Source organism: Heloderma suspectum, chromosome 4 (genome assembly GCF_057233095.1).
Source record: "Heloderma suspectum isolate Gila_16-S chromosome 4, 16-S_ref, whole genome shotgun sequence".
Lineage (NCBI taxonomy): Eukaryota > Metazoa > Chordata > Lepidosauria > Squamata > Helodermatidae > Heloderma > Heloderma suspectum.
The window spans coordinates 162,133,347-162,159,280 of record NC_139461.1 but is presented as its reverse complement, the minus strand read 5'-3'; the positions used below and the strand labels follow the sequence as shown (position 1 = coordinate 162,159,280).

General features: G+C 45.7%; 1 protein-coding gene across 1 annotated transcript in view; it reads left to right on the top strand.

The window, feature by feature from the left end:
- Positions 1–3,445: 3,445 nt before the first annotated feature.
- TMCO1 (transmembrane and coiled-coil domains 1) overlaps positions 3,446–25,934 on the top strand; it is a 33,087-nt gene continuing 10,598 nt past the window's right edge. The window contains exons 1-6 of the mRNA XM_084854853.1: positions 3,446–3,534; positions 7,622–7,699; positions 11,959–12,018; positions 12,956–13,002; positions 15,238–15,305; positions 19,188–19,332. Coding sequence (XP_084710979.1) covers positions 3,465–3,534; positions 7,622–7,699; positions 11,959–12,018; positions 12,956–13,002; positions 15,238–15,305; positions 19,188–19,332 — 468 coding nt within the window. The 5' untranslated portion in view covers positions 3,446–3,464. The remainder of the gene's footprint in view (positions 3,535–7,621; positions 7,700–11,958; positions 12,019–12,955; positions 13,003–15,237; positions 15,306–19,187; positions 19,333–25,934) is intronic.

The window sequence follows — 25,934 nt, the reverse complement described above, 5'->3', positions numbered from 1 at the left end:
CCTGCCAGGGCCGACTTGCGCAGGGGTTGAGCGGCGCGTCATCTCCGCCGGGACTGCAGTCGCTCGGCCCACCCACGCCGTGCGGAAGACAGGGCGGCCGGGCTGCAGCCCCCTGTCGCCCGCGCCCATCGCGGCCTCATTCATGCCTATTCAGAAAGACGCGAGCCCCTTTGAGGTCGGCGTGCTTGCGCCACGTGGGAACAAAGGCGCTGTGCTGGAGCCACGCTGGCGCAGCTATGCTCTGGAAAAGGCTTCCCGGCCAGTATAAAATTGCCACCAAGACGGCGCCCTTCTTGACGAGTCCTGGGCTCTTGTGTCACTTTTAAAATAAATATTTGTTTTCAAACTTTTTCACTCTTATTCAGGCCATCACCGATCCTTGATATACGTTCAGGGACATCACCACCTCAACTGCAATTGATGAAAATGAAGTAAAACTTAGTGTCATCAGAGTTCCAATGATACTGAAACCCATAACCCCTGGACTGCTCTCCCAGCAGTCTCATGTAGATATTAAAAAGCATGGGAGACCAAACTGAACTCTGAAGAATCCTGTAGGACAACCCCCACCCGCTGGAACCTCTCTTCCAGAAAGCAGCAGAAGAGTGTACAGAAATAGCATCACCGATGCAATGACTATGAACCTGAGCACTCTCCGGGAGAAGGCAGAGGACAGGAAGGCCTGGCATGCTATGGTCCATGGGGTCGTGAAGAGTCGGGCACGACTTAACAACAAAGTGTACAGAAGCATATGATGACAGCAGCAGCAGCCATGAGAATCAAGGTGGAAGGTTTCCTATTATGCTAATTTGCAATATTTATTTAGCATGGAAGTCCATCTCCATCATATCTAGGATCATTTTTGCTATTATTGCAAGAAATAAGTGACAACCAGCTTACTGAGTACTGACCCATATGAAGCTCAAGAAAAACTTACTCATACTTGGTTTTGACCGGTTTGCACTTCATTTACCATTGACCTAAGTGGGACATTACAGTGCTGTTAGAGACACCTAAAGGAGTGTCTTAAATTCCAAATAAATACTGACAGCTGGATATGAAGTATTTTGGTCATAACTTATGTTAAGCTCCTGTATTATATCTGCATTTGCAGTAAAGGAAAGCCCTTGTCCATGCTGTGATTGAGACAGTTCACATATTCAGCAGTCTTTGTGTGCAATGAGCCTGTGTGAATCTGCCCAAGTATTGGGAATTAGTGTGTTTGAGGGCAGATTCTCAGGTTTTTGTTGCTAGCTGCTGTTTGTGTAGAGAAACTCTTTCAAAAAGTACCAGAGCCTGAGAAGTACATGATTGTAATCCCATGCATATTTACTCAGAAGTAAGTCTCACTGCTTTTAGTGGGGCTTATGCAATAGTAAGGGTACAATCCTATGGATGTAACTCTTGCACAGTTACAAGATGGGGGATACGTGGCTCAACAACACTACAAGCGAGAAAGATCTTGGAATTGTTGTCCACAGGCTGAATATGAGCCAACAATGTGATGTGGCTGCAAAAAAGGCAAATGCTTTTTTGGGCTGCATTCATAGCAGCATAGCTTCCAAATCGCAGGAAGTACTAGTTCCCCTCCTCTCAGCACTGGTTAGGCCTCATCTGGAGTACTGTGTCCAGTTCTGGGCACCACACTTTAAGAAGGATGCAGACAAACTGGAGAGGGTTCAGAGGAGGGCAACAAAGATGATCAGAGGACTGGAAACAAAGCCCTATGAAGAGAGACTGAAAGAACTGGGCCTTGAGAAGAGAAGACTGAGGGGAGATATGATAGCGCTCTTCAAGTACTTGAAAGGTTGTCACAGAGAAGGCTAGGATCTCTTCTTGATCACCCCAGAGTGCAGGACACGGAATAATGGGCTCAAGTTACAGGAAGCCAGATTCTGGCTGACCATCAGGAAAAACTTCCTGACTGTTAGAGCAATATGATAATGGAACCAATTGCCTAGGGAGGTGGTGGGCTCTCCCACACTGGAGGCGTTCAAGACGAGGCAGGACAGCCATCTGTCAGGGATGCTCTGACTTGGGATTCCTGCATTGAGCAGGGGGTTGGACTCGATGGCCTTGTAGGCCCCTTCCAATCCTACTATTCTACGATTCTATGTTTAGACAGAAAAAATACTACAATTCCCAGTATGTCCTAACCAGTGTGGCTGGCTGGGGCACGCTGGGAGCTGTAGGACTTTTTTCTGTCTAAATATGCATAGCATTGTAGGCTAAGTGTGTTTAGCATTAGAAGTGTGTTAGCCTAAAAGTCAGTGTGTGTTCGAAACTGGGCACAATTTTGCCTCAAATTGATTTTCACTTGCTGGTAGAGAGAAACATTAAGCCAAGCCCAAATACGAGGACAGCAGCTAGTTTGTTGAGAAAGTGCCCTGTGTCTGAGTCTTTGGCCAAAACTGCTGGGTTGTCACAAGATGTGCAACGGGGTGGTTCCAACATCTGCTCCCTCGTGCCAGATGCATCACCATTTCTTTCTTTTTAATAGAGAAATGGGGATAAATAGGAGAGCGGGGGTGAAGTACCAAAGCAAAGCAAAACACAGGGTGCGGGAGGAGCTCGTCCACGGCAAAGCCACGCCGGGGGGAGGGGTCGCCCCGAACAGACTGGCCAGTGATTGACGAGACGCGTCTAGTCAGCACCTCCCGACCTCCAGCCCGCTTGCGGCGGAAGCTGCTGACTTGCTGGGCGCTTCCTCCTGGCTGTCCGCAGTGCGCACAGAGATAAAAATGTAGTCACGATACCGCATCCGAAGGGGGAACTCCCGAGCTCCTCTACTATCTTTTTTCTTTCGCCTCCGCAGCAGACGGCAGCTGCCCCTCCGAAGCGGCGGGCGCGGCCAGGATTAGAGCAGCTGGGAGGGGCAGCGCGAGCCCCCGCCGAAGAAAAGGGGCGCGGGAAACACGCGAGGAACTTCACGGCCTCCCTAGCTCGGGCCTCGCCTCTTACGGCAAACGCGTCAGCTTTCACCCGTCCTGTCCGCGCCGACGCCACCAGACCTTCTGCCCGGGCGCGGCGCGGCCCTCGGCCCCCCACGCTGTCGCGCGCCGTCGACGAGGCGTCCTGGGCAACTGGCGCCGCAGCCCAGCGCCGCGGAGGCCCCTCCCCTGCGGGGGAGACAGCTTCGGGTTTGCAGGGCGGTCCGCGGAGGAAGGCTAAGCCGCCGCGCGGCCCCTGCCGCGCCCGCCTCCGCGTCACGGGCAGCGCGAGCACCGCGGCCGCTGAACAGAGCCGCGAAACGCGGAGGAGGCTGCGCCGCCCGCCGCAGCCGGGCTCGGGTCCGCAGAAGCGCCCGCCGGCCCGCCTCCGGCCAGCAGCCTGAGGGCGCTGCGCCCCGGCCGCAGCCGCGTCCTCGCTGGCCCGGCGCTGCGCCAGAAGGGGCGGGCGGCGCGTGCGCGTCCCGGAACGGCGCCCCGTGATTTCCGGGCGGTGCGGCTTCCGCTTGGCCCGAGATGAGCACCATGTTCGCCGACACGGTGCTGATCGTCTTTATCTCCGTGTGCACCGCGCTGTTGGCTGAGGGTGAGCCCGGGGGGGTCTCCAGGCGCCGGGGGCGATACGCGCCTGCGTGCATAGCTGCCTCGCAGCGCTCCGATGGGCGCTGTTCTCCGTAGGGGCTTTCCTGGAGTCTCATGTGTGAATGCCGAATGCGTCAGGCGGGGCGAGGCGGGGCGGGTTCTCCTGCGGCCTGGTGAAGGAAACATCGCCGCCGCCTGGCTAGCGAGTTGCCCCCTGCCGGAAGTGCAGCTCTGGAATGTCTGGGAGTCTCGCGGCCTTACTCCGCCGCTGGCCCGCAGCAGGCTTTGCACTGCCGGGAAGGATCTTTCGACCTCACGGAAGTCCAAAACTTCCGCGGCCTGGGTGGGGAATGACTTGCCCCACTTGATCCTCAGTAGCGGGCTTACGCCAAGGCTAATAGCAAACGCATCCTCCAAATGTGGATCCCCATGTAGCCAAAATAGCGCCACCCCATGCGCAGGAGGGAGGTATCAGCAGGGTTGGGAAAATCCCAAGGTTTGCAGAAGTACCAAAATCTTTAGGAAAAAAGGCTGAGGCGGCGGAATTCCAAAACAGCTAAGGGAGAACTGAGCATGCTGTGCAGAAAGCTGAGTGCCTGTTGCATGGGGTGGGGGAAAACTGGCGGTGGGGGTGGACAACCTGGTGCCCTCCAGGAGTTTTGAATTAGAATTCCTATTGGCCCCAGCCAGCATGTTCAGGAGTTAATGGGAGTCATAGTCCAAAACATCTGGAGGGCATCAGTTTCCTCCCCCTAGAGTAAAGGATCCTGGGAAAGGCCATGGCTGGCTAGAACCATGGAACTGGAGCACTTTGCCCTGCAACATTTTGCAGCAAGCCCCACTTACAATAGCTAAATGGAAACTAAAATGCAGTATACCTCTGAATGTCAGGTGTGGTGAAAAGCGCAAAGTGTGGGCTTCCTGGAAAACCCCAGCTCGGATGCTGTTGGAAACAAATTGATTTGATCCATCAGGGCTCTTTTTATGCCCTTATATTCCTAGGAAGTACAGCTGCTTCTATTGCACTAGAAACTTTACTTACCTTCTCCCCATTCTGTGGTATTGGTGCATGCAGCACCGCATGAAATTTTACCCTCTTATTTTCAGAGGCTTCTTCTCATACACCCAAGCCTGAACTCAGAAGGTTCCTGTGCATGTAAGACCCACCATGTTGAGCATTGCAGTTCTCAACCAAAGATTGAGGGTATCTCAAGTGTGGAGCCATATTTGCCTATTCCTCACTTCCTGTTAGGTAGTTCAGTGATAATTTAGAAACTTAGGTGGATAGAAGAATAATGCACCTGGTCATGCCCAAAGGGTCAGTGATGAGCTTGCATCTTCCTTGGGAAGGGACACCACCGGCCAGCACCTCCTATCTTCTACGTTTGAATGATAGTTTGGACATGCTGACGCCGAGCTGGTAACTTGTTCCAGGGTTGCAATTGTAATTCTCTCTAAGCTACATTACTTTTCGGGTGTGAGCTACTCAATGGCTTGTTATTTATGTATTTCATAGAATCATAGAATAGTAGGGTTGGAAGGGGCCTACAAGGCCATTGAGTCCATCCCCCTGCTCAGTGCAGGAATCCAAGTCAGAGCATCCCTGACAGATGGCTGTCGAGCCTCATCTTGAAGGCCTCCAGTGTGGGACAGCCCACCAGCTCCCTAGGGAATTGGTTCCATTGTCATATTGCTCTAGCAGTCAGGAATTTTTTCCTGATGTTCAGCCGGAATCTGGCTTCCTGTAACTTGAGCCCATTATTCCATGTCCTGCACTCTGGGATGATCGAGAAGAGATGCTGGCCTTCCTCTCTGTGACAACCTTTCAAGTACTTGAAGAGCGCTATCATATCTCCCCTCAGTCTTCTCAAGGTTAACATGCCCAGTTCTTTCAGTCTCTCTTCATAGGGCTTTGTTTCCAGTCCCCTGATCATCTTCATTGCCCTCCTCTGAACCCTCTCCAGTTTGTCTGCATCCTTCTTAAAGTATGGTGCCCAGAACTGGACACAGTACTCCAGATGAGGCCTAACCAGTGCTGAGTAGAGGGGAACTAGTACTTCCTGGGATTTGGAAGCTATGCTTCTATTAATGCAGCCCAAAATAGCATTTGCCTTTTTTGCAGCCACATCACATTGTTGGCTCATATTCATATTCATTGTTGGCTCATATAAAAAATGAGATCAGATTTGTCTGGCAGGACTTGTTCTTGATAAATCCATGTTGGCTTCGAGTAATCACTTACATTGTTTTCAAGGTGCTTCCAGATGGATTGCTTTATCATCTGCTCCAGAATTTTCCCAGGGATTGATGTCAGACTGAATGGTCTGTAGTTCCCAGGTTCCTCCTTTTTGAAGATAGGGACCACATTAGCCCTCCTCCAGTCATCTGGCACTTCACCCGTCATCCATGATTTCTCAAAGAGAATAGACAGCGGTTCTGAGACTTCTTCTGCCAGTTCCTTTATTACTCTAGGATGCAGTTCATCTGGCCCTGGAGATTTGAACTCATTCAAAGTAATTAGGTGTTCCTTGACCATATGCCTATCGATCTCAAGCTGCAATCCTGCCCCTTCAGCCTGTACTTCGCCTTTGCCAGGGGGGTCACAGACCCTCTTTTGGGAAAAGACTGAGCCAAAGTAGGAATTGAGCACGTCTGCCTTTTCCTTGTCATCTGTTATCATTTTGCCATCCTTGTTTAATAGCTGAACCACCATTTCTTTCCTCTGCCTTTTACTATGCACGTAGCTGAAGAAAGCCTTTTTGTTGCTTTTAGCATCCCTCGCTAACCTCACCTCGTTCTCAGCTTTAGCCTTCCTGACGCCATCCCTGCAATTCTGTGCTTCCTGCCTGTACTCTTCCTTTGTTACTTGGCTTTCTTTCCACTTCCTGTATGTGTCGTTTTTGTTTTCAGGTCATCTCTAAGCTTTTTTTGAAGCCACACTGGCTTCTTCTGTTGTCTTCCACCTTTTCTTCTTGTTGGAATGGTTTATAATTGTGCCTTTAGAATTTCCTTTTTTAAAAGCTACCACCCATCTTGGGCTCCTTTTCTCGTTAGAGTTGCTTGCCATGGGACCTTACTGGTCATTGTTCTGAGTTTATTAAAATCAGCTTTCCTAAAATCCAGGGTATGTGTTTGACTACACTCGGCTTTTGCTTCCCTTAGAACCACGAACTCAAGTACAACATGGTCGCTTTCCCCCAGAGTTCCTGTAACTGCTACTTTATCCACTAAGTCATCTCTTGTTGGTTAGGATCAAGTCAAGGATAGCCGATCCTCTAGTTCCTTCCTCTACTTTCTGTAGGAGGAAGTTATCTGCCACACAAGTCAGGAATTTCCTGGAGGGGCCATGTTTTGCAGAATTTGTCTCCCAACAAATATTGGGGAAATTGAAGTCCCCCATTACTACTATATCATGCTTCCTTGAAACATTGGCTATTTGCTTTTTTTCGTCTTCTCCTTGATTGGGTGGTCAGTAGTAGACTCTGACCATCAGGTTCCTTTTATTCTTTGCTCCATTTATTTTGATCCAGATGCTCTCGATGGGGCTACCAAGTTCATCCTCCTGTATTTCTATGTAGAGATATGTATTTTTCACATACAGTGCAACCCCACCTCCTTTTCTGTTCCTCCTGTTCTTTTTGAACAAGTTATATCCTTCAATTGCTGTATTCCAGTCATGAAGTCATCCCACCAAGTCTCAGTTATACCTATCAGGTCATCATTTCCCTCTTGTATTAAGAGTTCAAGTTTGTTCTGTTTGTTTCCCATACTCTGGGCATTAGTATATAGACATTGAAGATGTGCTTCATAGTCTGGCTGTCTTCCTACATGTGTCTGAAGACTATTATTGGGCGCTATTAGAGCTGTTCTCACCGTTGCAGTGCATGAGCCTACGTCCATTGTTACCCCCAACTTTACATCTCCCTTCCCCATAGGATTCAGTTTATTTATTTAGTTATTTGATTTGTACCCTGCCTTTCCACCAAAAAAATGGTGTTCAAGGCTCTGGAATCAGATCATGCTGCCTGGTTTGTTGCTCAGTTTGGAGGCACACAGACTTATTTTGTCTCCTGATTGTATGTTTCTTTCAGGCATAACATGGGTGCTAGTTTATAGAACGGACAAGTATAAGAGACTGAAAGCAGAGGTGGAGAAGCAGAGTAAAAAACGTAAGTGCTGCCAGCAAATGGATAATAAGGCTATTCAGACTCTGGGTGATACTTGTATTTGTTTCATCTGAGCTTAACTGGCCTGGCTTGAAGAAATGAATCCCTGCCCATGGGCTACGTGCGAAGGTAGACTCTCCTGTATGGAAGCACGTCATATCTCCCTTTGGAGGCTGGATAGGAGGGCTTAATGCTAACTGTCACAGTATGGGCATTATCAGCAGTCAATCAGGGAATAATGTACACTGGAAGGAGCAATTGTATCTCCCACTGCCCTGTTTCCCCTAACCTCTCTGAGGCTGCAAGCTTAAACTACTAGGGCTACAAAGTTGAAATCTGTGCTCTGAAACCTCCAGACACTACACTGTGCATAAGAAGAGCTACTGTCATGCATAGCAAATCCTTTTAAAAATGTGCTTGCTGGCTTATTGAAGGTTCTGTTTTTGTGTGTGGAGTATATAATCTTGCTTCTAGTTCGCTCAGTTTTTTCTTTCCATTTGGTATAAAAAAATAATCATTTAATAAAAATCAGTGTTTGTCTAGTTCTGATCTTGTTAAAGGATTCTGAAATAAATGACTGTTATGACCAGAATACATTCCCGTCTGAGCCTTTGTTGATACTTAGGATGGCCACACACTTGCATATGAATCCAGGAAAGAAATATGAAAGCTTTCTTAAAAGGCATTGCACTGGGGAAACTGGTTGGACAGAATGCTTCCCTTTATGATTAGTGTGAAATTGATATATTGCTATTGATAAATTACTATTTCTGAATTTTAAGGTTTTCCTATTACATGAATATCTAGTGTTATTACAGTGAACACAGTTATTTGGTTTATTTTAAAATGTATAAGCCGCGCCTTCATCCAGAAATGGATTTCAGGGTGGTCTGTTATTTTACAAAATAATTTTAAAATATGAACATTTTATATTTCTTTCAAAACATAAACATGTGACCTCAGTGATCATATTAGGGAAAACAGACTGAAAAAACTACTCAGGGTGGGGAAGGGGAGAGTTTGGACGCAGAACTTAAAACAAATAGATGAACTTCATTCTTTAAAGTACAGTCGAGTACACTTACAATAACCATATTGATGGAAACTCACTGGTCCTGATGGACAGCATAGGTTGTATTTTTTTAATATCAACTGCAGATGTATTTACAAAATTCTGTTCAAATAAAGGTAAGTTGTTAAGCTCCTTTTTTCAGTTGAGATTTTCAATGGATTATGCTTCAAGGCCACAGCTTGTGCTGTCTGTCTCCTATACCAAAGTGTAGTGTCCTCACTGATCTATGGATGCACTTCAGCAGCAGCAGTGGGCAACACCTGGTGCTGCAACAGCCGAAGTGCACTCCTGTGCTTTGCATAGGCTGTTTAGAGATACGCTGTTTAGAGATATTCCAGGCTCTCTTGGTCTGTTGACACCAGTATGGGGTGCTGGACACCTTCTAGATGGAGATGGCAAGTCTTGGAGGTGGCTTTTATAGCCAGAAGGTCTTTCTTCAGTATAGTGAAGGTATGTTCTGAAGAGGTCAGTTTCTGGGAGAAGTACGCACATGCACATGGGTATGATTCTGCTGTGGGTCCAATTTGAGGCATCTTGGATTATGGCCCCATTTGAAGCATCTGCCTTCATCATGAACTGAAGTGGTGGGTCTGGAGGCTGCAGCATTGGAACCATAGAATAATACTGATTCAGGTGACTGGATGCATGTTGTGATTGGGGCGCTCCACTGGAATGGTTGGTCTGTAAGGGGGTAGTTAGAGAAGAGACATCTCTTTGTAATTTGAGAATCCTAGGACCTGCTAGAAATCTTTCCTTGTTCAGGGAGGCATGTCATTCAAAAGGGTGTGACTCCAGTTTAGCAGAGTCCTGGAGTCTCTTGGGGGAAATTACATACCCCAGGGATTTTACAGGGGCAGTTCAAAAGGGTGTGACTCCAGTTTTGTGCATAGTCACTGATCCCGCAAGTACTGAAGGACTGGAAAGTAGGCATAAATGGTAAATTCTTGCAACAGAAGGATATAAACAGTGGGGGTCCACAGGAATCTGTATTGGGACCAGTACTTTCTGGAATTAGGAGTGAGCAAGGAGGTCACCAAGTTTGATGAAGATACCAAATTATTTAGGGTGGTTAAAACAAAAAAGGATTGCAGAGAGCTCCAAAAGATCTGTCCAAACTAGGCAAATGCGCATTAAACTAGGCAAATGTGGTTTAACTTCTGCAAGTGTAAAGTGATGCATGCTGGGGCAAAAAATCCCAGCTTCATTTATACACTGATGGGGTATGCACTAGCGGTGACTGACCAAGAAAGAGATTGTAGGGTTGTGGTGAACAGTTCGATGAAAATGTCAACCCAGTTTGCAGCTGCTGTGAAAAAGGCAAATTCCATCTTGGGCATAATTAGGAAAGGAATTGAAAATAAAACTGCCAATATCATACTGCCCTTATAGAAATCTATGGTATGATCACACTTGGAATACTGTGCACATTTCTGGTCACCACATCTAAAAAAGGATGTTGTAGAGTTGGAAAAGGTGCAGAAAAGGGGAACCGAAAATAATCAAGGGACTAGAGCAACTCCCCCATGAGGAAAGGTTACAATACCTGGGACTGTTCAGCTTAGAGAAAGGGTTAGTAAGGGGAAACATGATAGAGGTATACAGAATTACTCATAGCATGGAGAAAGTGGACAGGGAGCCATTTTTCTCCTCATACTACAAGAACCTGGGGTCATCCCATGAAGCTGATCACTGGAACATTCTGGACAGATCATAGAATCATAGAATAGTAGGGTTGGAAGGGGCCTACAATGCCATCGAGTCCAACCCCCTGCTCAATGCAGGAATCCAAGTCAGAGCATCCCTGACAGATGGCTGTCCTGCCTCGTCTTGAACGCCTCCAGTGTGGGAGAGCCCACCACCTCACTAGGTAATTAGTTCCATTGTTGTATTGCTGTAACAGTCAGGAAGTTTTTCCTGATGTTCAGCCGGAATCTGGCTTCCTGTAACTTGAGCCCATTCTTCCATGTCCTGCACTCTGGGATGATCAAGAAGAGATCCTGGCCTTCCTCTCTGTGACAACCTTTCAAGTACTTGAAGAGCGCTATCATATCTCCCCTCAGTCTTCTCTTCTCAAGGAAGATAAAAGAAAGGACTTCTTCACGCCGTGCATAGTGAAACTATGGAATTCACTACCATAAGATGTAGTGATGGCCACCAATTTGGATGGCTTTAAAAGGGGATTAGACAAATTCATGGAGGAGAAGGCTGTCAATGGCTACCAGTCCTGATAGTTACATATTGCCTCCAGCATCAGAGGCAGTATGCCTCTGTACACCAGTTGCTGGGGAACATGGGTGGGATGGTGCTATTGCACTCAGTCTTCTGTGTTTTCCACAGGCAACTGGTTGGCCACTGGTCAAACAGAATGCTGGACTAGGTGGACCCTTGGCCTATTTTAGCGTGGCTCTTATTATATTCTTAGGTTCTTATGACTGCCTGAACTAAGTGTACATGCTGCTGCAGGGTTTCAGAGTAGGTTTAAAATACGTTCTGAGCAGAATACCATGAACCAGTCCCACATGTTACAAAATACTTCATCAGGGGGCTGCTATGGAATTTTCCAGTTTCTTCATGGCCTACAATATGGATTCTGCCATCCAAACTGATACAGTGCTTGCCTTCTAGCTAGCTTTCCTCAGTGTCACACTGCAGAGCACAGAGGTGGATTACACTATAAGCTACAAACCAGCAATGTGGCTATGATGTGACAGCCAACCAGTGTGATTTACTCATTGCAGCATATTCTGGATGCTCAGATCTTCTTGACTAGGCTTTTTCCATCCTAGAAACTTTGAGCATTTTTTCAAGATTCTCTGGAGAACAAACGACAAACAAGTTTCTATGCATCTTGGTTTAATGCATATTTTGAAAATATGTGAACACCTGTGTGTGGCAAGTGTTCTGCTTCTGAAAGCCTTGTGGCACCCACCATATCACCCCGTAACAAACCATTACGTATTCTGCCAAAGGCAGTACTGGATTCATGGCAAAACATTGTGGTTTACATATTGAGCTACAGAATTTGAGGATTTATGGCATTCTTTGGGGCACGGTAGCAGTAGTTTCCAGCTGTTGTCTTACTCATTTGTCTTAGCTCTGCTATAGATGTTTGGAGAGGTCTGGGAGGCAATGAGAAGGGGGGGCTGTTTTCTTTATGAAAAGAACTCACTGTGTTGTCTAATCTCTGCAGTGGAGAAAAAGAAGGAAACAATAACAGAATCAGCTGGCCGACAGCAGAAAAAGAAAATAGGTAACAATGGGGGCTGAAAGCATGTGTGTGTGCGCGTGCGTGCGTGCTTGCTGTTTTGTGAGAAGTCTTGGTAAATTTTCATGGACCAAGTTTCATAAGGGTGGAGGAAGTGGTCTTCATTTCAAGTCTGTTGAAAAATTAAGTTCTTGCTCTAAAGTAGGCAATGTGAAATTGGCTATTGGCTGTCTGAAAATTTAAATACTTCCTTTTTACAAAAATAAGTTTTTTGCACTTGCATATTTGTTAAAATTTTCTTTTGAAAACAAAGCATTACATTAAGGTAACATGTTTTATTTATTTTAAAATTTCGTACCCCCAGTTTTCTCCTCTAAAGGAGGACACCTCACAAATGGGGATAGTTACTGAAATACCAACAAATAGAACCACAAACAGCATTTTCCAAGGATAAAAGAAGTCTCACGAAATCAAGGCCAAAACTTTCATCTCCACATTTCCATTTGGTTTCCTCCTGTTCCAAAACTGAATAAACGGTGCCAGTTCTCCTGAAATGGAAGAATAGTGTTGGAATTCTTTTCCTGTGAGATGGAGATCTGGTCCTTTGGGTTTCTATACAAGAATATTACCATCCTAATTAAGTTTATGCAGATGGCACCGTTTGTATGATTTTTTCTGGGAGCTAGTTTTGAGCTTCCTTGGGACAGACGATACTCTGCACTGTCTACACAGAGGGTTTGAAGAAGAGGACACTGTGGTCTCTCTATCACAGCACCTCTAGTGAGCTGGTGACCTTGGCCTGTTTCTTTTTGGCTAAATGCCTCAGCCTCCCAATGTACCTTTCTGTTATGCCAGGAGAGTGGTTCAAAGGCTGCTTTTCCTGCTACAGTGTCTCTTTCATAACATTAGTTCCTCAGAGCTTGTTGGAAGTGAGTTCCTGATTTTGTCACCTGCAGTAAATCCATTACTTACTGTTTTTCAGAGAGACAAGAGGAGAAACTGAAGAACAACAATAGGGATCTGTCAATGGTGAGAAGACACCGCAACTGAATAGGAGTCATTGGGGCAGCTTGTTTGGGAAAGGAGTGCGCTGAACTTGCACACATCACAACAAATAGGAAATGGCCATATTCCACCACCGTTGTGGGATGGAGCAACTGTAACAGCTCTCCTGTAGAAATGGGCTGCAGGAGTGCCCAGTTCACATATAATCTCATTCTTCTTGTCTCCATCAACTGCGACTCTTCAAGTCATGATTTTCCATTAACGTGGATGTGATGTATTTCACTTTTCCATTGTTAGCGACAGCTGAGTGTTTTCTTTCAATCAGTTCCACATGCTTGGTGTTCTGTTGAGCAGTAAAACACTAGTGCTCTGTCTCCCCCCGCCCACCCTTTCCAAGAGGCCCATGTCATGTCTGCATTCTGTGCCCAGCTCCAACTTTCACCATTCACTTTGTGATATGTGCTGTGCAATATGCTGCTGAAGACAACATTACTGAGAGAGCTTGCAGTTCCTCTTTGTGTGACTTGATTTAAAGGCCTAAACATTACCAGCAATATATAATTACAAATAAGGGGGTAAGACAGTGATTCAGACACTGGAATTGGAAAGCCCTTTGCCCACACAGGGAGAGATTGAGAGAGGAGATAACAAGAACGAACATCACTTTTGGAAAGTAAGGACACTTTCTCCTTGAGACCTTGTAAGTGACTAAGGGCGCAATCCTATGGGGATGCCCATCAGCCTCCAAACACGATGCTGTGTTAAGTACCCCATTTTGCACCATTTAGGAAACTTATTAAAAGGGTCCACCCCCAAGGCTAAAGTTTGCTCCTGGTATGGCTGGCACTCTTTGGGATATGGAGATGATCTGGCCAGTTGACACAGTAGTGCCCAGTGCCCTCTCCTGCTATGCAGAGCCTGTGCAGCTCAACTGAGTTGAGGTTAATGAAGCAAGATGGGTGACAGCTAGAACACAGATCACTATCAAGCCTATCTATGGTGGCAAAAAAGAAAGCTTTTCCACCACCATTGCATCTTCTCGGTGTTGTCCAGCAGAGCTTTTCTGGGTGGTTGGAGGCCTCTTGCAATCTGACCCTGGGAGAGATATGGTGAAGCCCTTGTTAGGCCACTGCGATAAGTTTTGTGAGACATTTTAAAGATAAGGTCACTCACATCTGTCGTGACTTAGACTCCACATTTAATGCAGTTCCTTTAATGGAGGTATCCAGAGCATCATCTGGTCCAGTTTTATTGGATGAGTTCCAGTTGCTGAGGCTTAAGGATGTGGATAATGTGCTCAGTCACATCCATCTGACCATATGTATGCTTGATTCTTCCTGGCTTATTACTTGTAAAAAGGATGGGATGTTTGGCCAGGTTCTCTTTGAGAGAGGGGAGTAGTACCACCTTTCTGAAAGATGCTGTGATCAGGCCGTTCATGAAGAAAACTAACCTGGATCCAGAAGATCTAAACCGGGGGAGGAAACTGAGTTGGGGTGGGGGACTGAATCCCACCCAGTCCTCTGCAGGCCAAATGACATAAGGGGTGCAGTCACACCTCCTGATGGCACCATTCCCCCACCATAGCCTGCCACATCCTCCTCAATTGGGAGAGCAAATGGCATGTAAAATATCTGATCAGTGATAACGGGGAGATCCCCCCCCCCCAAGGCTCCGGCAAGCCTCTAGGGGTGGGCTTTGGGCAGGAGTCAGGGCACATCCATGGGCCAAATAAGGCTTGCGGGCTAGAGGTTCTCCTCCCCTGATCTCAACAATTATAGGATAGTTGCCAACATCCCCATCATGGACAAGGTGGCTATTTTAATTTCTTTTAGATTAAACGTCATGTTTTATTCTGTTTTTGTATTTTATGGTTTTAACCTTTTCTTTGTGAACTGCCCAGAGAGCTCTGGCTATTGGGTGGTATATCAAAGTTAAACAAATACATTTTACAAACTGCTTTGCTTCACTAAGACTGAAAAGAAGTAGGCATGTGAAAGTCAGGGATTATGATGTTCCATGGCCCACCCCTCTAGAGACTGTAGCCATTTATGGAGTGTCCAGACAGAAATGTCTAATGGCCTCATCTCTTCAGCCAGAATTGGCTATTGGCTCACCCAAAGACCTCTCAAAACTGATTTAGCAGTAGAGGTGGAAAGGGAACAAGCTGAAGGTGGAAAGTCTTTCCTTTCTTGTCCTCCATTGGATCCCCTTTTGTCAAATGCGCATAAGAGTCCTCACTTGTTCTTTTGATTGCAGGTTCGCATGAAGTCCATGTTTGCAATTGGTTTTTGTTTCACTGCCCTGATGGGAATGTTCAATTCCATGTAAGTGGCCACCGCTCCACTTTTCTTGAAGAGCTGTTGTTAACATTGTGTTGTCTCTTCTTATTTCATGTTTGCTTTCCACAGCTCACTGTGCCTGCGTGAGAACTGTATGAAATCTGCATAAAAGGCTAGAGTGCTGGCGCAGACATTAGTGCAGGTGTGCAAATAACCACACATGCAAGTGGTCAACCTCATGAGCCATGTAATATGTGATGCAGAAGCTTGTGGAAGACCACAGCAGCTCTTTCTAAGATTGAAAAAAAAGATGTGGTTTTTCAATAACAGAAGCAGGCAGTGACCTGGGTCACACAATCAAAACAGCCCATGGTTGGCTGCAGCTTGTGCCATGCTTGCCGGGTGGAATTTGCATATTCAGTGCCCGGCTGCAGCTTGTGTCGTGCGAACCTAGGCGGTTGGGAGTTTGCGAGTCTTAAACATTCCTCGCAAAACCCATCTTCTGTTGGGTTATGTGAGGGTTGTTTAACTCTCGCACAACCCTGACAGCCTGCATTTGCACAACCCGACAAGTTGTGACCAGGCATTGAATAGTCAAAATGCCCACCCACACTGCAGCCCATCATGGTAAGCCTCTGTGGGATGTTTGATCTTGCGAACTGGCCCAGTGTGACCTTACTTTATGCTCCAGATCATACACTTATAAACAGTCCATGGTAATGTCTGCACTGGCTCTTAAATTTCAGCTCTTGGCTTTAGAGACTCTAGCAGGGATTTTGTGCAGATGCTTATGTGTCTCTTAGCAATGAGCTTTAATTTGGTGCTGTCATCCTAAATATTCAGGCAGCTTGTGTAGATTCAAAGCCAGAGAAAATGTAATTGTTCTAATAGAAATCAGTTGAGAGCTGCTCATGCTAGCAATGTGGACAACTGTATTTTTGCTGCCTATTTTTAATCTTCACTATATTAAAAACGCTTTTTCAGTTCTCTTTGATCTTCCTAACAGTCCTGTGAGATAGGCTAGGCAGAAAGAGATTGGTCAGGGCCATTCAGTATGGTTGAGGAGACAAAAAATCTGGGTGTGTAAACACAGCAGTCAAGCAGCTGAAAGTTTAAGTTTACCCTTGGCATTTTTTAAAGAGGCTAACCAGTTCTTTCATAATTAGTTTTTTGTATAAATAAATAGATATATAAATGTAGCGAAACAAGTCTAACCAAGGAATCTCTGGGAAAATAATAACTGCTGATTGGGTCATCACTCTAAAGAAGTAGGAACAGGGGATTATGGAGATTGCATCCATTCTCTGTGGCATAGCTACCTGAACTGTGACATGGAATACCAAGGCTCTTCTGATTTTTTTTATCTAGAACTTAGTGAGAAGCTCTTGGACGGCTGAAACTGGTATATGGTGTGTGTGTGTGTTTATTTGTTTTGATAAGATTGTGGTTCCAATAGGAAGGGGGCTTTGCACCTTACTGTAGCACTTACTGCTTAGGTGTGCAGACTAATAAACTGGTGAACTTCTTGGCATGTACAAATTGGATGTGTGTGGAACAGCCTCAGCATTGCCATCCAGCTCTGAGAAAGGGGAATAGTCCCAGCTTTTAGCAATGACTCGCTGCCCTTGCGCCATCCCCAGTAGTTGCTGTGAACAACCTCGGTAGCCCTAGTTGGGAGTGTAACTGGTTGCCTTTAAACCCAGACTCTTGTCCTCCAAGCTAGTTCTGGGTCTGCAAGATAGAATCTGTGTGCTACGCTGCAAAAGTAGAAATTCATAGATTGGGTCATCCAGTCACTTTCATTTTGACGATTAAATTACGGGTATCAAGCAAGAGAAGTTAACATGGGTTCCCCACTGGTTCTCTTGGTTATCAACATTCCTTCATCTAGCTTGCGTACCTAACAATGTCAAAGGCATCGGGCCCATTCCCTGTAGCACTTCCTGCTATTTTTTTTCTCCTTTTAGCTGTGTCCAGAAGAAGAGGCAGGAACCACGTAGAATACTACAACACTGGGGGGCTATCAAAAGAAGACAAACATCCGTTCCTGAACCTTCTGCCAAAATGCGTTTGCTGTCAGTCAGCAGTGTTGCCACGTGTTCAAAGTGTAGCTCCTTGTAGTCATATTTCTAGAGGAAGAGGCACTCATTTAGGAGTTCACAGTACCAGAAACGCATGCTAAAAAAAAAAGAAGCAAGGTGGGAGAAAAGACAGCCATGCAGTATAGGTGGTGCATTTGGAAATTGGTGTTAGCAAAAGCCTGAATTCAGCTGTCCACATTTATTCCCAAAGCAACCTTAGTTAAGGGGCATCGTGCCCTTCTGCATCTTCCAGAATACAGAGGTTCTCTTCTCCTTCGCCTTAGTAACCAAATTGACTGGCTTGAACTTGCTTCCCCTTTGGCACCTTATAAAGTGCTTTCAAAGCCCTGTTTGATATATGGATTTCTTCCTCTGCTGCGATGTTTGTCCCGTAATTTACATGTACAATTGTTGCTCTACTACTGCAGGCAAGGACATTTTTATTCAAGCAGGCCTTTGGTGTGTAAGCTGGTCTGTTGGGTCGGATGCTGTTTCATTCTGTTACTGTGTTTTTAATGTAATTTGTTTTATTATTATTTTAATCAAGTCTTTATTTAAAACATATTCCTATGATCGTAAGCTGCCTTGCATGCCATTTTCTTGGTAGAACAGTGGGTTACAAATCAAGTTAGTCAATAATATTGTCAGCTGATCTGATCAATGACTGCCTGTATATGATCTGAGAGACTTGGGTGCAGCTTCAAGTCACAATAATTCAATCTTCAATCTGTAAAATAGGCATAATAGTAACGTAACCCAGGGGGTTGTTGTGGCAATGGATGAAATATCTCACTGCCCTGGGTGGTAAACACGATGCTTTTGCTTATCACTATATACTCGAAAGAAAGTCCAGTGCTCTAAGGCAGCCTTTCCCAGCCTGGTGCTCTCCAGATACAGAATCATAGAATAGTAGGGTTGGAAGGGGCCTACAAGGCCATCGAGTCCAACCCCCTGCTCAATGCAGGAATCCAAGTCAGAGCACCCCTGACAGATGGCTGTCCAGCCTCGCCTTGAATGCCTCCAGTATGGGAGAGCCCACCACCTCCCTAGGTAATTGGTTCCATTGTCGTATTGCTCTAACAGTCAGGAAGTTTTTCCTGATGTTCAGCTGGAATCTGGCCTCCTGTAACTTGAGCCCATTATTCCGTGTCCTGCACTCTGGGATGATCGAGAAGAGATCCTGGCCTTCCTGTCTGTGACAACCTTTCAAGTACTTGAAGAGCGCTATCCTATCTCCCCTCAGTCTTCTCAAGGCTATTGAACCACAACTTGCATCATGGCCACTGGCCATGCTGGCTGGAGATGGTGGAAGCTGTAGTGACTACAGTACAATCCAGCATATCTGGAGACCACCAAGTTGGGGGGAGGCTGTGATGCTTTAGCTCTGTTTTGAACCAAATCTATCGTTAAACTTCAGTTTTTGACTCAGGCTGTAAACCTCATCCTGCAGTCCTGTGACTTCCCCTATGACTTACAGGTTTCTGCTGGCACAAACTCTTCATAATCATAATTCTTTGCTTGTAATTTTTCCTACCAGTACTTGCTCACAGGCATTTTCCTTCCCTAAGGGCTTCACTTGTTCAGCAGCAACAGCTCTTAAGATCAACCTGATCAGTTCGGCAGTGGGAAGGGTGACTGTTGTGGGGCCCAGAATGTGCCATATAACTGGTACCCCAGCAGGATATAGGTCAATATAAATTTTCTTTGCTTTATGTTTTGCCTTGAAGCTAGTGCCCTCTGGGCAATGTGAAGCAAAATGCTCTAGCTGCTGCCCTGTATGGTTGCTTGGCTTAGCAGCTGAGTTGAGCTGCACTAATAACCAAATGCTTCCATTTGCTTTTCCCAGATTTGATGGTAGAGTGGTTGCAAAGCTCCCTTTTGTACCACTTTCCTACATCCAGGGCTTGTCCCATCGTAATCTTCTGGGTGAAGATTACACAGATTGTTCCTTCATCTTCCTCTACATTCTCTGCACCATGTCTATTCGGCAGGTAAGTGCTGCATTGCTTTATTTGCAGCCTTTGTTTCTGCCAGGGCACAGCCATAAGTTGCACAAATATTCAGGGAGTGACAGAGGGCCTGTGGGATTTCTCCAGCCAAGACTGGTCTCGCCCCAGTGTGTCTTTTGCTTTGTATGTGTCTGTGTCTGTGTGTGCATGTGATTTTTCTAGTGAACAGTTGCAACCTCCAACATGTGCAGCAGCAGTCATGGTGCTTTGATAGTAACTTAGCTGAGCTTTAATGGAACATCTAACAGAATATCTGCATATGCGTTAATATCAGAACATAAACACAAAAGGGAAGAAATTGGGTTTTTTTCTAAAAAAAAAAAAAATAGTATCCAGAAAGCAATTATAATACACCTGATATTCTTTTTCTTGCTGAAATCTGCTCATTCACATGAACTCAAGGCTGAAAGTTCCAATTTGGCCATGCACCCCAAAACAGGGAGCAGCCAGGGTGGCTATGCTATGACATCCCTAGTGCCTATCTTACTTTGAGGCCTGGTTGGTGAAGTTTCCTGTAATAATATGACTGAAAACCCATGATTTTGCAAACGCTAGAAGGTACCAATGGTATATAGTGCCATTGTGCAAGAGCCCAATGAAAGGGATGCCAGACAAAATATTTCTGTGTGTTCCTACTGAAAAGAAGCATCAGAAAGTAAGGATAGATGCTGTGAGAAGAGATGTTGTTCAGTGAGAAATTTGGCTTTTTGTGGTCAGGACCATTTCACTGTTAGTACAATTACATAAAACATTCGTTATCTTCCAGTATTGCTTTTTGTGTATATTTTAATTTTATTTGTTTCCCACTTTTATTTGTCTCCCGCTGTTTCAAATGTATGCATTAATATAAGCAATATATATGTTTCATATTGTTTTACTTCTACTACATTATACTGGGAGGGCTGAAGATGCTAGATGCAAATATACTTCCCCTTCTCTTTCCTCCCAATACACTTCCAAACTAGCCAGGTGTTTACCACGATTTTTTCATTCTGGCACCATTTTGATATTCAGACACTCTCCTCAACCAAAACAGCTTGATAAGTTCTATCAGGCTGATTTCAAAATAGCCATTCACATTGGAAGTAAAGTAATAAAAACATCCAGGTTATTATAAATGAGTGAGTTCTCCCCCCACTTTTTTTAGGCTACAAATGACTAATATAAATATTTGTTGCAAGTGGGCTAGTAAAAATGTTTGAAGGCTTATACTGAAAAGCTCATTTTCATGCCTGTAACCCCACTATTGATACTCTTTGTACTTCCTACGTTAAAAACTGGCATCTTCAGCTTCATGCAGACTTTATATATTTACAGCTATAACTACTGAGAGGGGAAGAGTCATGATTGTGCATGGGTTTCTGAAATGCTAAACAAAGAGTCATAGAATGGTAGGATTGGAAGGGGCCTATAAGGTCATTGAGTCCAACCCCCCGCTCAGTGCAGCAATCTAAGTAAAAGCATCCCTGACAGATGGCTGTCCAGCTTCATCTTGAATACCTCCAGTGCGGGAGAGCCCACCACCTCCCTAGGTAATTGGTGCCATTGCCGTATTGCTCTAACAGTCAGGAAGGTTTTCATGTTCAGCCGGAATCTGGCTTCCTGTAACTTGAGCCCATTATTCCGTGTCCTGCACTCTGGGATGATCAAGAAGAGATCCTGGCCTTCCACTCTGAGACAACCTTTCAAGTACTTGAAGAGCGCTATCGTATCTCCCCTCAGTCTTCTCAAAGCTAAACATGCCCAGTTATTTCAGTCTCTCCTCATTGGGCTTGGTTTCCAGTCCCCTGATCATCTCCATTGCCCTCCTCTGAACCCCCTCCAGTTTGTCTGCATCCTTCTAAAAGTGTGGCGCCCAGAACTGGACACAGTACTCCAGATGAGGCCTAACCAGTGCTGAGTAGCCGGGAAATAGTATTTCACGTGATTTGGAAGCTATGCTTCTATTAATGCAGCCCAAAATAGCATTTGCCTTTTTTGCAGCCACATCCCATTGTTGGCTCATATTCAGCTTGTGATCGATAACAATTCCAAGATCCTTCCCGCTTGTAGTGTTGTTGAGCCACGTCTTGTAACTGCATTTGGGTTTTTTTCCCCAGGTGCAGAACTTGGCATTTATCCCCATTAAATTTCATTCTGTTGTTTTCTGCCCAGCGCTCCAGCTTATCAAGATCACTTTGCGTTTTGTTTCTGTCTTCCAAGCTGATAGCTATCCCGCCCAATGTTGTGTCATCTGCAAATTTGATCAGCATTCCTGTACCTCCTCCTCCAAGTCATTAATAAAAATGTTGAAGAGCACTGGGCCTAGGACTGAGCCCTACTGTACCCCGCTCATTACCTCTCCCCAGTTTGAGAAGATCCCATTGATAAGCACTCTTTGAGTCTGATTGTGTAGCCAACTGTGGATCCACCTGAGAGTTGTTTCATCTAGCCCACTTTGAGCTAGTTTGCTCATCAGGATATCATGGGGCACTTTGTTGAAAGCTTTGTTGAAGTCGAGGTATATTATGTCCACAGCATTCCCGCAGTGCACAAGGGAGGTTACCTGATCAAAAAATGAGATCAGATTCGTCTGGCAGGATTTGTTCTTGACCAATCCATGTTGGCTTCAAGTAATCACTGCATTGTTTTCAAGGTGCTTACAGACTGACCGCTCTATGATCTGCTCCAGAATTTTCCCAGGGATTGATGTCAGACTGACTGGTCTGTAGTTCCCAGGTTCCTCCTTTTTGCCCTTTTTGAAGATAGGGACAACATTAGCCCTCCCCCAGTCATCTGGCATTTCTCCTGTCCTCCATGATTTCTCAAAAATGGTAGACAGTGGTTCTGAGAGTTCTTCTGCCAGTTCCTTTATTACTCCAGGATGCAGTTCATCTGGCCCTGGAGATTTGAACTCATTCAAAGTAATTATGTGTTCCTTGACCATATGCCTATCGATCCCAAGCTGCAATCCTGCCCCTTCAGTCTGTACTTTGCCTTTGCCAGGGGACTCATAGATGCTCTTTCGGGAGAAGAATGAGCCAAAGTAGGAATTGAGCACGTCTGCCTTTTCCTTGTCATCTGTTATCATTTTGCCATCCTTATTTAATAGCTGAACCACCATTTCTTTCCTCTGTCTTTTGCTATGCACATATCTGAAGAAAGCCTTTTTGTTGCTCTTAGCCTCCCTCACTAACCTCAGCTCGTTCTCAGCTTTAGCCTTCCTGACACCATCCCTGCAATTCTGTGCTACCTGCCTATACTCTTCCTTTGTAGCTTGGCCTTCCCTCCACTTTCTGTATGCGTGCTTTTTTGTTTTCAGGTCATCTCTAAGCTTTTGGTGAAGCTGCATTGGCTTCTTCTGTTGTCTTCCATCTTTTTTTCATGTTGGAATTGTTTGTAATTGTGCCTTTAGAATTTCCTTTTTTTAAAAACTCCCTCCCATGTTGGACTCCTTTTCTCATTAGAGTTGCTTGCCATGGGACCTTCCTTATCATTGTTCTTAGTTTATTAAAATTGGCTTTCCTAAAATCCCAGGAACGCGTTTGGCTACACTCAGCTTTTGTTTTTTTTAGAACCAAAAACTCAAGTATAACATGGTCATTTTCCCCCAGAGTTCCTATAATTGCTACTTTACTGCTACCTGTAACTGCTAAGTACATCACCTACTGTATGCCTGTTTGTGTTTGCCACTCTAAAGCTTCCAAAGTTTTCTAGTCTATGCCTATTCAGATAAGTGGTAGCCTAAAACTGCACTATAGACCAGCTGTATGATTTGCTGTTCACTTGGCAAACTGTTCTTACTTCCCACTGCTTGCCCATTTGTGCAGCTGCAGCACCTCCCTGGGAGCTTATCCATGATCTTTTGGAGCTAGGAAGAGTAACCAGAAAGATTAAACCTCCTGCTGCTTTTGTGCACTATGGCATTTGCTTGCAGCCAGAGGAGTGCGTGCATACACTCTTCTTTTAAGGCCAGAAGACCTCACTGAACCCCCCAAAACATGCCAACAACCTGTCTAAACAGGAAGGTTTTCACACTGCAGCAAAAAGCTATCAACATGGGGGCAAGATACGCCTCCTTAGGGAGAGAATTCTAGGTCTGGAATTTGCCCTCTTGTTCTTGCCAAACACAACTCAGAAATTGGTGGGACAAGCAAGAGAGCCTTTCCAGAAAATCTGAATAATTGGACAGGCTCATGTGGGACCAAGTGATCCATCAAGGTCTGAAGCTGTTCAGAGCTTTATTGGTCATGAGCAGCACTTTGAATTGTGCGCGGAATGAACCTGAAGCCAGTGTAGCTGTTTTAACAAGGGACTAACATGAACCCGGTAACAAGCTACATTTAACAGTCTGGCTGCCGCATTCTGCCCTACCTGAAGTTCCTGGACCCTTTTCAGGGGCAGCCCAGCATAGAGTGCAATAGTTCAATCTGTACGTAACTCATACTTGGGTCATGATGCCAGATCTGACATCTCTAGGAATGGTGTAGCTGATGCGCTAATCTAAACTGGGCAAAGACACTTTGGCCATATCCAAAACCTGAGCATCTGGGTTCAAAGCCAAGTCAAGAAGTACCCCCAGACTATGAACCTGAGTCTTTTAGGAGAGTGCAACCTCCTCCTAAAAAAGCTGAATTTCTATTAGCAGATCAGCTGTTCTTCTGACCAGGAACACTTCTGTCTTGCTTGGATTAAGCTTCAGTGTGTTTGCCCTCATCCAGCCCATTACCATTGTCCGATACTGATTCAGAACCTCAACAGAGAGAGGAAGCTGAGTGTCATCAACATACTGATGGCACCACAATCCAAATCTGTGGATGACCTTCCCCCAGCGGTTTCATGTAGAAGTTAAAATCACAGGGGATAAGATGGAGCCTTGTGGGATGCCATAGCCTAATGGCCTTGGTGACAAGCAGCAGTCTCACAGCAACACCTTTTGGAACTGAGCCTCCAGGAAAGACTGCTGCAGCATGGGGTTCCCAAGTCTCATTCCAGCTAGGCGATCCAGTAGGATGCTATAGCCAATGGTATCAAAAGCTGTTGAGAGGTCCAACAGAACTCCCCTGACCAGTTCCCAGCTAGTTGTTTCCCAGGGTGGCCAAAGCTGTTTTTGTTCCTTAGCCAGATTTGGAGCTGGATTGAAGTGGGTCTAGATAATGTCTCATTCAGGAAGACCTGGTGTTAAGAAACCATCACACGATTGACTGCCTTGCGCAAGAATGGACTATTGGAGACTGGCCAAAATTATCCAGAATGGTGGGTTCAAGGAGGGTTTTTTCCCAATAAACATCTTACTACTACCTCACTAAGGCTAGATGGAACAATGTCTTCGCATAAGGAGGCATTCACCACTCCTCTAAGCCATTCAACCAGCTCCACTCTGGCAGTCTTAATAAGCCAGGATGGGCATGAGCTGACCACTGTGATTCCACTTCCCTGCCCACAGGTTTTGCCTGCTGCTGTACAGAGAGCCGTGGCTATGAGAAACTGACATCCCCAGCACCATCTAGCTATGTCTCCCTAATACATGCCAACGTGGCATGTCCATCCTGGATTAGATTATTAATGGCAGATGTTTTGTCATTCACCAAGTTGGCATTCAGCAGCAAGATACTTAGTCCAGAGGGCCTGCCATCAGTTCAGCCAGGGCCTTGTCAGCCATAAGATGGTCTAGAAAGGGGAATGGCCGAGATGCAGCCAGGGCCTCTTCCCATGCAGTGGTTAGACCACCTCTACCACTGGATCCCACCTTGCTCATGTTATGTTGGCTACACCTTTGGAAATCAATTCCTAATGCCAACAGGAGTTTTTCAAGAAGAGGTTGTATAGACATGTACTAAAGAAATTTTACATGTAGCATAATAAAGTCTGGTCTTAAAGCATGGACATGGACTAGGCGACCCATTGGATCCCTGGTACCTCTATGATTCTGTGCTACTCCTACAGGAAGTAGGTTTTTCCAAGCTGGGAGGGGGCGAGCAGGTTAACAGCAGCTCAGGTGCCTTGTCTCCTTTAAGAAAAGGAGGAGGCAAGCGAGTTATTGTTACCTGCAGATTGGGAAACAATTCAGTTGTGAGGCTGGGTGTTGGAAAGTAGCAACTTTACAGTGTACACTTTGAACAAACTTAGGATTGGAGAATGCAGTATAGCAGAACTGCTTTTCTTGAGGTTAGTTTATGGGGGAGAAAGGCAGACATCTGAGTATTTCACACTTTGGGGAGCAGTGTTTGAAGCTGTGGCATGGGTGACCTTCATGACAAATGAGCAGTTGTTGATATCTCTTGGTTGATTTAGCCTTGGGTATCTAGATGATGAGGAAGTGGTTTGAGCCTTGGCAGGGACACCACTCACCCCTGACCTGAGGCCAGTGTTGCCTAAAATATCTCCCTACAATGAGCAACTTCCTCTGTGCCGTTTCCATCTCCCCTTGGCACGTCACTCCTGTCTTGGAGTTCTTCCTGCCTTCCTGCTGAGGGCGTGAAGTGCTGCCTGGACTAGTGTTCAAGGGCCTTTAAGTGGCTGGGAAAGTAGATCAACACCTGGGCTGGGTGTGAAGACGGACATCCTGTCCCTTGTTATTCTCCCCCCTCCCCCCGTGCTACAAC